We start from the raw sequence: 12,500 nt of genomic DNA on the forward strand, positions 1-12,500 counted from the left end.
CTGCTGCCTCGGGGTGACTGGTTGTCCCGTCGCTCAGAGGTCCCTGCAGCCGATCCACCCGGTCACAGCTTCTTCCTGTCCTGACCCCTCAGTGGAGGAATGAACTCCCCACTGACCTCAGGACAGCAGAGTCACTGCCCATCTTTAACCTCACCTCTTCAAGAAGTACTACCTGATAAAGAAGTACTACCTGATAAAGAAGTACTACTGATAAAGAAGTACTACCTGATAAAGAAGTACTACTGATAAAGAAGTACTACCTGATAAAGAAGTACTACCTGATAAAGAAGTACTACCCTGATAAAGAAGTACTACCTGATAAAGAAGTACTACTGATAAAGAAGTACTACCTGATAAAGAAGTACTACTGATAAAGAAGTACTACTGATAACTACTAGAAGTACTACCTACCTGATAAAGAAGTACTACCTGATAAAGAAGTACTACCCTGAGTCTTCCTCGTAGCACTTATTGCATTCGTATTAGTTGTTGCACTCACTGTATTCGTATCAGTTCGCTGCACTTATTGAATTTGTATTTGTTTACTGCACTTATCCTATTCGTACTAGTTTGTAGCACTTATTGTTTTCGTAGTAATCTGCCTCTGCACTATACTTTTGCTCTGGTTTCTGCTTTGAGATGCTTGTTTAAGAAAGGAGATGCACTGATGACTTCTGGTGACTAGTAGTTCTCTTGAATACCTATGTTGAATACACTTCCTGTAAGTCGCTTTGGATAAAAGCGTCTGCTACATGACTGTAATGTAATGTAATGTAATGTAATGTAATGTAATAATGTAATGTAATGTAATAATGTAATGTAATGTAATGTGTGTGTGTGTGTCTGTGTGTACTCATGTTTCACCTGGACGGCTTTCAGCATCTGATAGAAATAAAGTTTGGTGATGGATTCATCGAGCTGCTGCTGAGACTTCACTCTCTGGAACAACTCTCCTCCCTCCATCCTGAGAGACAGACAGGCAGACAGACAGACAGACAGACAGTCAGACAGACAGACAGGCAGACAGACAGACAGACAGGCAGACAGACAGACAGATGTAAATGTTTAGTAATAAAATGGCATAAATGTGTGTAGAGTTTCACTCACAGCTCCAACACGATGTAATAACTGTCCTCCGTCTGATAGAAGTCCTCTGTCTTTATGAGACAAGGCTGCAGGAGACAAGGAGAGGAGACAAGGAGAGAATAAGATATGAGTTATTGTTAATCATTCATAACGATGTTATGAATAATGAACGCTTCCTGAAGGAGCAGTCTGTGTAATCACATGTCTTCTTCGTTGGTGTCGGACTCACGTGATCCACTCTCTGCAGAATCTCGATCTCTGTCTGCGCGTTACGTGCCGCTGTCTGTGATTGGACCAAAACAAACACAGATCACATGATCACATCCTAGCATGCCATTGGTCCATAGGGACATCAAAGAGTCTGACGTGTTAAGCCGCCATGTTTGTAGTTTTCTGTTGCTTTTTAACCTACTTACTTCTGCTACATTCATAACAGGAAGGAAAGAAGGAAACAAGGGAAGGAAGAAGTAGCACTCTCAACCAATCGGAGAGCAGAGGAGACGGCTCACTCCTTTAGCCAATCAGAGAGCAGAGGAGACGACTCACTCCTTTAGCCAATCAGAGAGCAGAGGAGACAACTCACCCCTTCAGACTGAAAGTTCTTCTTGTTTATTATTTTCACAGCAAACTTCCTGCAGGAGGATCTCTCAAAGGCCAGTTTGACTTCCCCACACACTCCTCTACAACACAAACACACACACACACACACACACACACACACACACACACACACGCACACGCACACGTTCAGCGTTTCAGGGCGCAGGAAGTGACATCACAGCGGCGTGAACGTGTCAGACTCACGTGCCGATGCGTCGCGTCAGCAGATATTTCTCCTGAAGCTCTTTAGGTAAACTGGACTGATGGTCTGACATCAGATCGATGAAGACAAAGACTGCAGACAGACAGACAGTCAGTCAGTCAGTCAGACAGTCAGACAGACAGACAGACAGACAGACAGACAGCAGTCAGAGTCAGACAGTCAGACAGACAGTCAGTCAGACAGACAGTCAGACAGACAGACAGACAGACAGTCAGACAGACAGACAGTCAGACAGACAGACAGTCAGACAGACAGTCAGACAGACAGACAGTCAGTCAGTCAGTCAGACAGACAGACAGACAGACAGGCAGTCAGACAGTCAGACAGACAGACAGACAGGCAGTGAGAGGTGAGACCTGCTGCTGACTCTCTCTGATAGGCTGTGGATGGTTTCTGACCTTTGTTCCGTTGTTCAGCCAGAGAGATGACGGCGTTGTTGACCAGAGGAAGCTTCAGGTCTTTACCGATACGGAGCCCGTCTACAAAGGTCCCGTTGTTACTGTAGTCCACCACGAAGACCTCGCTGCCCTCCTGAGAGGGAGGGGGGGGGAGACAGAGAGACGGGTTGGTCAATCAATAACACAAACAGGAAGTGATCAATAACACAAACAGGAAGTGATCAATAACACAAACAGGAAGTGATCAATAACACAAACAGGAAGTGATCAATAACAGAAACAGGAAGTGATCAATAACACAAACAGGAGTGATCAATAACAGAAACAGGAAGTGATCAATAACACAAACAGGATCAATAACACAAACAGGAAGTGATCAATAACACAAACAGGAAGTGATCAATAACACAAACAGGAAGTGATCAATAACACAAACAGGAGGTGATCAATAACACAAACAGGAAGTGATCAATAAGTGATCAATAACAGAAACAGGAAGTGATCAATAACACAAACAGGAAGTGATCAATAACACAAACAGGAGGTGATCAATAACACAAACAGGAAGTGATCAATAACACAAACAGGAAGTGATCAATAACAGAAACAGGAAGTGATCAATAACAGAAACAGGAAGTGATCAATAACACAAACAGGAAGTGATCAATAACAGAAACAGGAGGTGATCAATAACACAAACAGGAAGTGATCAATAACAGAAACAGGAAGTGATCAATAACACAAACAGGAAGTGATCATCAGAAACAGGAGGTGATCAATAACACAAACAGGAAGTGATCAATAACAGAAACAGGAGGTGATCAATAACACAAACAGGAAGTGATCAATAACACAAACAGGAAGTGATCAATAACAGAAACAGGAGGTCTCACTCTGTAGATCCTGAAGTGTTTCTTGCTGTAGATTCTGAACCTTTTGGATCTGATTTCGTTCGGATCATTCAGAACATAGTTACACTGAGAGTCCCGTCCAAACAGGTACTGGTCCTCAAAGCAGTCTGTAGACAGACAGACAGACAGGTACTGGTACTGGTACTGGTACTGGTACTGGTACAGGTACAGGTACTGGTTCACCCATCACACTGGTGCTGGTTTCAGTTGAATGACTAATGAAGGGTTATCTTATCTTATTTATCTTATCTTATCTCAGGGTCTAGTTTAGCATTAGCCTTGTGTTAGCATGTTAGCATGTGAACTCACCCAGGCTCCTGAAGCCCGGCGCCATGGGCAGCAGGCGGGCCCAGGGTTGAGGCTCGGGCTCCTCGGGGACGGAGGACAGGGGGACGGGGAGGGTGTCCACGCTGCTCACAGTCCCAGACCCGCTGGAGGACTGGCTGGCTGAGGCCGGCCCGCTGGAGGAACTGGACCCGGGCTGGGACTGGGACTTGGACTGGACCTGGGATGGGGACTGGGTGGACTGGGCGGACTGGGCCTGGGATGGGGACTGGGTAGACTGGGCGGACTGGGCCTGGGATGGGGACTGGGTAGACTGGGCGGACTGGGCCTGGGATGGGGACTGGGTAGACTGGGTAGACTGGGTAGACTGGACCTGGGATGGGACTGGGTGGACTGGGGGACTGGGTGGGATGACTGGGTGGACTGGGTGGACTGGACTGGACTGGGATGTAGACTGGGCGGACTGCGGTGGCCCCCCCTCATGTGGAACCTCTTCAGACATGTTCCAGTTCTGCAGGGGAGACACATGACGTCATACTGGTCTTAGTCTCCAGTTAAACAGTTTAGACCCCCCACGACTACCGGACCGGCTCTGGTTTCTAGACCTGGTCCAGTCTGTCCCTGCAGACCTTCAGTCACATGATTCTGATCCGGGACCAGAACCAGTCCCGAGCTGAGGAGACCCGCACAGGACCCGGTCCCCACAGGACCCGGTCCTCCACAGGACCCACAGGACCCGGTCCCCACAGGACCCGGTCCCGGTCCCCACAGGACCCGGTCCCCACAGGACCCACAGGACCCGGTCCCCACAGGACCCACAGGACCCGGTCCCCACAGGACCCGGACCCCCCCACAGGACCCGGACCCGGTCCCCACAGGACCCACAGGACCCGGTCCCACAGGACCCACAGGACCCGGTCCCCACAGGACCCACAGGACCCGGTCCCCACAGGACCCGGTCCCCACAGGACCCACAGGACCCGGTCCCCACAGGACCCGGTCCCCACAGGACCCGGTCCCCACAGGACCCGGTCCCCACAGGACCCACAGGACCCGGTCCCCACAGGACCCACAGGACCCGGTCCCACAGGACCCACAGGACCCGGTCCCCACAGGACCCGGTCCCACAGGACCCACAGGACCCGGTCCTCACAGGACCCACAGGACCCGGTCCCCACAGGACCCGGTCCTCACAGGACCCACAGGACCCGGTCCTCACAGGACCACAGGACCCGGATGAGACCCGGATGAGGACCGGGTCCAGTGCGGGTCCAGTGCGGGTCTCTCGGTGCGGGTCTCTCAGCAGGGTCACTCACCGGAGCAGATCCGCATCGGGACACGTGCAGATCCTGTTCGTGCTGCCGTCCGCTCCTCTGACGTCACGTGGTCGCCTCAGCCAATGAGCAGCGGGACAGCGGTCAGGTGACTCCGGAGCGCGTCGGCTGCTTCCGGGTTCCGTCGGCAGGAGACGGAGATGATCGATCCGGACCTGAGCCCGACCAGAGACCACCGAGCCGCCGGGTGACGTCATGTCCAGACACAAGAGTCTCATCATCACAGACGGTGAGTCATGTGACGTCACTGACCGGAGGACTGAGACTCCTCCTACCTCTGACGGTGACCTTTGACCCTCCTTTACTTTACTTTACACTACATTACATTACATTATTACATTACATTATTATATTACATTATTATATTACATTATATTATATTATTATATTATATTATATTACATTATATTACATTATATTATTATATTATATTATATTATATTATATTACATTATATTATATTATATTATATTATATTATATTATTTATATTATTATATTATATTATTATTATTATTATATTATATTATATTATATATATTATTATATATTATATTATTATATTATTATATTATATTATTATATTATATTACATTATTATATATTATTTATATTACATTATATTATATTTACATTATATTATATTATTATATTATTATATTACATTACATTACATTATATTATTATATTATTATATTATATTATTATATTACATTATATTATTATATTACATTATATTATTATATTACATTATATTATATTATATTATATTACATTATTATATTATTATATTATATTATATTATATTATTATTATATTATATTACATTACATTATATTATTATTATATTATATTATATTATTATATTATATTATTATTTATATTATATTATATTATATTATATTACATTATATTATATTATATTATTATATTATATTATATTATTATATTATATTATATTATTATATTATATTATATATTATATTATATTATATTATATATTATATTATATATATTATATATATTATTATATTATTATATTATATTATTATATTATTATATTATTATATTATATTATTATTATATTATATTATATTATTATTATTATTATATATTATATTATATTATTATATATTATATTATATTACATTATATTATTATATTATTATATTATTATATTACATTATATTATTATATTATATTATTATATTACATTATATTATTATATTATATTATATTATATTATATTATATTATTATTATATTGTATTATTATATTACATTATATTACATTATATTATTATATTATATTATATTATATTACATTATATTATTACATTATATTATTACATTATATTATTATATTATATTATTATATTACATTATATTATATTATATTACATTATATTATTACATTACATTATATTATATTACATTATATTATATTATTATATTATATTACATTATATTATATTATATTATATTATTATATAATATTATATTATATTACATTATATTATATTATTATATTATATTACATTACAGTACATTATATTACATTATATTATATTATATTACAGTACATTATATTATATTACATTACATTATATTATTACAGTACAGTACATTATTACATTATATAACAGTACATTATATTATTATATTACATTACATTATTACATTATATAACAGTACATTATATTATTATATTACATTACATTATTACATTATATAACAGTACATTATATTATTACAGTACAGTTATTCAAGAGAACTACTAGTCACCAGAAGTCATCAGTGCATCTCCTTTCTTAAACAAGCATCTCAAAGCATAAACCAGAGCAAAAGTACAGAAACAAACTGATATGAATATAATAAGTGCTAAGTGGAAGGCTCAGGGTAGTCCTCTCACGCTGACCTTTGACCCTCCTTCCTCTCACGCTGACCTTTGACCCTCCTTCCTCTCACGCTGACCTTTGACCCTCCTTCCTCTCACGCTGACCTTTGACCCTCCTTCCTCTCACGCTGACCTTTGACCCTCCTTCCTCTCACGCTGACCTTTGACCCTCCTTCCTCTCACGCTGACCTTTGACCCTCAGCAGACGAGCAGCTGGAGTCTGAGGATCTGAACCCGTTCTCCTTCAGAGAGTTTCTACGCTGGAAGAACCAGGACCAGGACCCAGAACAAGACCTGGACCAGGAGCAGACTCACAGCGGGGTTCTCCAGAGGGAGCCTGAGGAGGAGGAGGAGGAGGACACGTCTGTGACCTTTGACCCTGAGGTCAGGAGCTGTTTCTTCTCTGAGCCCTCTCTGGCTCCACAGGTACAGTGACATCACCACTGACATCATCATGCTCACCTGTACCGTTTTCTGTGTCAGTGATGTCATTTATCACCAATGTCCAATCAGGAGCAGGAGGAAGGGTGGGGGCGGAGCTTCCAGTCAGGTGTAGAAAGCACGTCGTCCCTCTGCACGGAGGAGGAGGAGGAGGAGGAGGAGGAGGAGACCAGGTGAGTCCTGCTATTCACTGATTGGTTACTTTTTGTCCCGCTAGGGGCGGAGCTTGAAGCTTGTTGAGGCTCCTCCTTCACGCTGCGTTTGTGTCATGTTGTAGTTTCTAACATCTTCCTGTGACTGAGGCCGTTTCTCAATATGTGAACTTCTCTGTACTTGTGTCCTCCTGAACTTGTGAAACGTCATCTAGCGGCCCAAGTACTGTTCCAAAACACAAGTTCATCCAGACAAGTACGGTCCAGATACCCGGATGTGTCCTCGCTCCGCCCATTATATCGAGGATGCATCGGAGGAGACTTGTGTGGACTTTGGACAGCCAAGTCTCCCAGAATGCATTTCACCAGCAAACAAGAGCCGACAGCAGCGGAGACGGCTCACAACTGTCAGTTATAACTGTCTTGTTGTGTAACGGAATTTAGTTTTAACATTTTTTTAAGCGAGAATGTAGTTGTTAAGACTTAAAATATGCGGTCAATTTATCAAGATAGAGCCTGTTTGAAAAAAGCGCCGACGTTTGTCGGAGATATGAGAGGACCAGAGAGGAGAGATATATATATATATATATCTATATATCTATATCTATATCTATATATCTATATATATATAGATATATAGAGAGAGAGATATGAGAGGACCAGAGAGGAGATATATAGATATATCTATCTATATATATATATATATATATATATATATAGATATAGAGATATGAGAGGACCAGAGAGGAGACCGGGCGGTGGTGCTCATGCATCCCGCTGACAGCAGCCTGATCTCGGCTAGGCCTCTCCAGATGTGCCGCTGGCTCCGGTGTCTCTGTGGTTGTGGTTGCAGATGTAACACAAAACATATACATATTAATATTTTAATATTTTCTAAATGAAAATGAAAAAAGGCAGGGTTGTGTTTTATATCATATTTTGTTTTATTGTCAATATATATGACTGAAGATAACCGGAGTAGGCGGGACCGACGAGCTGAGTTGGTGACGTCGTGACGTTGGTGACGTCATCAAGTTCGCTGCTGTTCCAATTGCAAAATGACCGTACTGCGTCCTCCCGTCCTCGGGAGTTTGTACTCCCGAGTCGAACTATCCAAGTATGAACTTGCAAGTTTGCAAGTCCATACTTGACCGTACTTGGTATTGAGAAACGGCCTGTGACCAACATGAGGACCAGGTTTCATCTGGGACACCTTAAGATCTGAGGACGCAGAAAACTCAGAGCTTAGACCCTGAAGACCTGAAGACCTGAAGACATGAAACCTGAAGACCTGAAACCATGAAGACATGAAGACCTGAAACCATGAACACCTGAACACCTGAAGACCTGAAGACATGAAGACATGAAGACCTGAAGACCTGAAGACCTGAAACCATGAAGACATGAAGACCTGAAACCATGAACACCTGAACACCTGAACACCTGAAGACATGAAGACATGAAGACATGAAGACCTGAAGACCTGAAGACATGAAGACCTGAAGACATGAAGACATGAAGACCTGAAATCATGAAGACCTGAAGACATGAAGACATGAAGACCTGAAACCATGAAGACCTGAAACCATGAAGACCTGAAGACATGAAGACCTGAAACCATGAAGACATGAAGACCTGAAACCATGAAGACCTGAAACCATGAAGACCTGAAGACATGAAGACCTGAAACCATGAAGACCTGAAGACCTGGTTCTGAACCTTCTGAACCCAAAACCCCCCCACTGGGATGGAACCGTTATCATCAGGTCTTCATCTTTCTGAGGGTCTTTGAACACATCACGTGTGATGAACGCTGTCAGAGAAAGAAGCCAAAACAAAGAAATAAAAGAATCAAAAACGTTATTCTGACTCATTTAACATACCAATAACACGCCCTCTAGTGGAGAACAGGAGAACCACATGTGTTATTGTCTGCAGTGACGCCCTCTAGTGGAGAACAGGAGAACCACATGTGTTATTCTAAAGAACGTCTCCTCTTTAATCTCAACTCTTCTGAATGAATCAGGTTCTCCTCCAGACCTGAAGTCCAGCAGGGAGGAGCAGGAGGAGCAGGAGGAGGAGAGAACTATGAAGGAGATGATGAGACCTCCATGGCTGAAGCAGTCACCTCCTGCAGGAGGAGGAGCAGCAGGAGCAGCCAGATCCAGCAGGTAAGTGTCAGACTATGAGGTGTGTGTTTCTGATATGAGCTGTGTTTATTCATGTGTGTGTGTGTGTGTGTGTGTGTGTGTGTGTGTGTGTGTGTGTGTGTGTGTGTGTGTGTGTGTGTGTGTGTGTGTGTGTGTGTGTGTGTGTGTGTGTGTGTGTGTGTGTGTGTGTGTGTGTGTCAGCTGAAGGAGGAGAACCTGTCCTTGAGGAGATCCATGATGGAGCTGCAGAGGAGATCCGAGGCTAACGAGCACAGGTGAGCATCAGCCAATCACACGGCAGCATGAAGCAGGGACGCTCTCAGTGAGTATTTACCCAGCATGCCTCTGTTCTGCGTGTCAGGGTGGCACAACTGTCGGAGGAGCTGGTCCGGAGGAGGTGTCAGGAGGAGAAGGAGGCTCAGGATCTGGAGTGCATGGTTCACTCTGTGGAGCAGAACCTCCACCTGATGACGGTGAGCAAGAGCCAATCAGATCCCGGGCTGTCCCTTTAAGAGATCCCGTCCCTGTCCCTTTAAGAGATCCCGTCTCTGTCCCTTTAAGAGATCCCGTCCCTGTCCCTTTAAGAGATCCCGTCCCTGTCCCTTTAAGAGATCCCGTCCCTGTCCCTTTAAGAGATCCCGTCCCTGTCCCTTTAAGAGATCCCGTCTCTGTCCCTTTAAGAGATCCCGTCCCTGTCCCTTTAAGAGATCCCGTCCCTTTAAGAGATCTGTCCCTTTAAGAGATCCCGTCCCTGTCCCTTTAAGAGATCCCGTCCCTGTCCCTTTAAGAGATCCCGTCCCTGTCCCTTTAAGAGATCCCGTCCCTGTCCCTTTAAGAGATCCCGTCCCTTTAAGTCCCCCTGTCCCTTTAAGAGATCCCGTCCCTGTCCCTTTAAGAGATCCCGTCCCTGTCCCTTTAAGAGATCCCCCTGTCCCTTTAAGAGATCCCGTGTCCCTTTAAGAGATCCCGTCCCTGTCCCTTTAAGAGATCCCGTCTCTGTCCCTTTAAGAGATCCCGTCCCTGTCCCTTTAAGAGATCCCGTCCCTGTCCCTTTAAGAGATCCCGTCCCTGTCCCTTTAAGAGATCCCGTCTCTGTCCCTTTAAGAGATCCCGTCCCTGTCCCTTTAAGAGATCCCGTCCCTGTCCCTTTAAGAGATCCCGTCCCTGTCCCTTTAAGAGATCCCGTCCCTGTCCCTTTAAGAGATCCCGTCCCTGTCCCTTTAAGAGATCCCGTCCCTGTCCCTTTAAGAGATCCCGTCCCTGTCCCTTTAAGAGATCCCGTCCCTGTCCCTTTAAGAGATCCCGTCCCTGTCCCTTTAAGAGATCCCGTCCCTGTCCCTTTAAGAGATCCCGTCCCTGTCCCTTTAAGAGATCCCGTCCCTGTCCCTTTAAGAGATCCCGTCCCTGTCCCTTTAAGAGATCCCGTCCCTGTCCCTTTAAGAGATCCCGTCTCTGTCCCTTTAAGAGATCCCGTCCCTGTCCCTTTAAGAGATCCCGTCTCTGTCCCTTTAAGAGATCCCGTCCCTGTCCCTTTAAGAGATCCCGTCTCTGTCCCTTTAAGAGATCCCGTCCCTGTCCCTTTAAGAGATCCCGTCTCTGTCCCTTTAAGAGATCCCGTCCCTGTCCCTTTAAGAGATCCCGTCTCTGTCCCTTTAAGAGATCCCGTCCCTGTCCCTTTAAGAGATCCCGTCCCTGTCCCTTTAAGAGATCCCGTCCTGTCCCTTTAAGAGATCCCGTCCCTGTCCCTTTAAGAGATCCCGTCCCTGTCCCTTTAAGAGATCCCGTCCCTGTCCCTTTAAGAGATCCCGTCCCTGTCCCTTTAAGAGATCCCGTCCCTGTCCCTTTAAGAGATCCCGTCCCTGTCCCTTTAAGAGATCCCGTCCCTGTCCCTTTAAGAGATCCCGTCCCTGTCCCTTTAAGAGATCCCGTCTCTGTCCCTTTAAGAGATCCCGTCCCTGTCCCTTTAAGAGATCCCGTCCCTTTATATGGACTTCCTGTTTACGTTAACTGACTGACCTAAATGTTTATCTACAACATTCAAATAAACTTTATTGGCATTAAACAGTTAAACACAAAAGAACCTATTATGAATGTAATGTCTCTCTCTCTCTCCACCTGTCTGTCTCTCTCCCCACCTGTCTCTCTCTCTCTCTCCACCTGTCTCTCTCTCTCTCCACCTGTCTGTCTCTCTCTCCACCTGTCTGTCTCTCTCTCCACCTGTCTCTCTCTCTCTCTCTCTCTCTCTCCACCTGTCTGTCTCTCTCTCTCTCCACCTGTCTCTCTCTCTCCACCTGTCTCTCTCTCTCTCTACCTGTCTCTCTCTCTCTCTCTCCACCTGTCTCTCTCTCTCTCCACCTGTCTGTCTCTCTCTCCACCTGTCTGTCTGTCTCTCTCTCTCTCTCTCTCTCCACCTGTCTGTCTCTCTCTCCACCTGTCTGTCTCTCTCTCTCTCTCTCCACCTGTCTGTCTCTCTCTCTCCACCTGTCTGTCTCTCTCTCCACCTGTCTGTCTCTCTCTCTCCACCTGTCTGTCTCTCTCTCCACCTGTCTGTCTGTCTCTCTACCTGTCCGTCTCTCTCTCTCCACCTGTCTCTCTCTCTCCACCTGTCTCTCTCTCTCCACCTGTCTCTCTCTCTCCACCTGTCTGTCTCTCTGTATACAGAAGCGGGCGTTGAAAGCAGAGGGCTGTGTTTCCAAACTGAAGGTGGAGCTGCAGCAGCTGCAGGTGAGACAGACAGTTTTGTATGAACTTTATTTAATGTCAGTGGATCAACAGAGAGCAGATCTCAGGTCTGTTTGTGATCCAGTTAATAACCAGTTAATAACCAGTTAATAACCAGTTAATAACCAGTTAATAACCAGTATGATGAGCTGTGTGTTCATTTCAGAGTTATTGATCGCAAATATCTGGAGAACATTTATAAATGTGTGTTTATATAAATATATATATATTTATATTTATTTATATAAACACATTTATACATATTACTTTTTTCTGACTTTTTCTGTCTTTCAGTGTAAAATGA

The 12,500-nt window shown here is 44.2% G+C and overlaps 2 protein-coding genes across 3 annotated transcripts in view; one reads left to right on the forward strand and one right to left on the reverse strand.

The window, feature by feature from the left end:
• The window catches only part of chek2 (checkpoint kinase 2), an 8,218-nt gene extending 3,184 nt beyond the window's left edge, over positions 1 to 5,034 (reverse strand). Inside the window, exons 1-10 of the mRNA XM_054610433.1 lie at positions 4,820 to 5,034; positions 3,919 to 4,014; positions 3,528 to 3,883; positions 3,201 to 3,325; positions 2,308 to 2,440; positions 1,891 to 1,981; positions 1,670 to 1,766; positions 1,316 to 1,369; positions 1,108 to 1,172; positions 865 to 964 (exon numbers count right to left, since the gene is read on the reverse strand). Coding sequence (XP_054466408.1) covers positions 865 to 964; positions 1,108 to 1,172; positions 1,316 to 1,369; positions 1,670 to 1,766; positions 1,891 to 1,981; positions 2,308 to 2,440; positions 3,201 to 3,325; positions 3,528 to 3,883; positions 3,919 to 4,014; positions 4,820 to 5,034 — 1,332 coding nt within the window. The remainder of the gene's footprint in view (positions 1 to 864; positions 965 to 1,107; positions 1,173 to 1,315; positions 1,370 to 1,669; positions 1,767 to 1,890; positions 1,982 to 2,307; positions 2,441 to 3,200; positions 3,326 to 3,527; positions 3,884 to 3,918; positions 4,015 to 4,819) is intronic.
• entr1 (endosome associated trafficking regulator 1) overlaps positions 4,938 to 12,500 on the forward strand; it is a 10,942-nt gene continuing 3,379 nt past the window's right edge. The window contains exons 1-7 of one of the 2 annotated variants that reach the window (XM_054611291.1): positions 4,938 to 5,066; positions 6,935 to 7,158; positions 7,246 to 7,346; positions 9,352 to 9,496; positions 9,677 to 9,750; positions 9,837 to 9,948; positions 12,137 to 12,199. In XM_054611291.1, coding sequence (XP_054467266.1) covers positions 5,033 to 5,066; positions 6,935 to 7,158; positions 7,246 to 7,346; positions 9,352 to 9,496; positions 9,677 to 9,750; positions 9,837 to 9,948; positions 12,137 to 12,199 — 753 coding nt within the window. In that variant the 5' untranslated portion in view covers positions 4,938 to 5,032. The remainder of the gene's footprint in view (positions 5,067 to 6,934; positions 7,159 to 7,245; positions 7,347 to 9,351; positions 9,497 to 9,676; positions 9,751 to 9,836; positions 9,949 to 12,136; positions 12,200 to 12,500) is intronic. The other variant, XM_054611292.1, reaches the window with a different exon arrangement.

The sequence above is a fragment of the Anoplopoma fimbria genome, chromosome 13 (assembly GCF_027596085.1).
Source record: "Anoplopoma fimbria isolate UVic2021 breed Golden Eagle Sablefish chromosome 13, Afim_UVic_2022, whole genome shotgun sequence".
Classification (NCBI taxonomy): Eukaryota; Metazoa; Chordata; class Actinopteri; order Perciformes; family Anoplopomatidae; genus Anoplopoma; species Anoplopoma fimbria.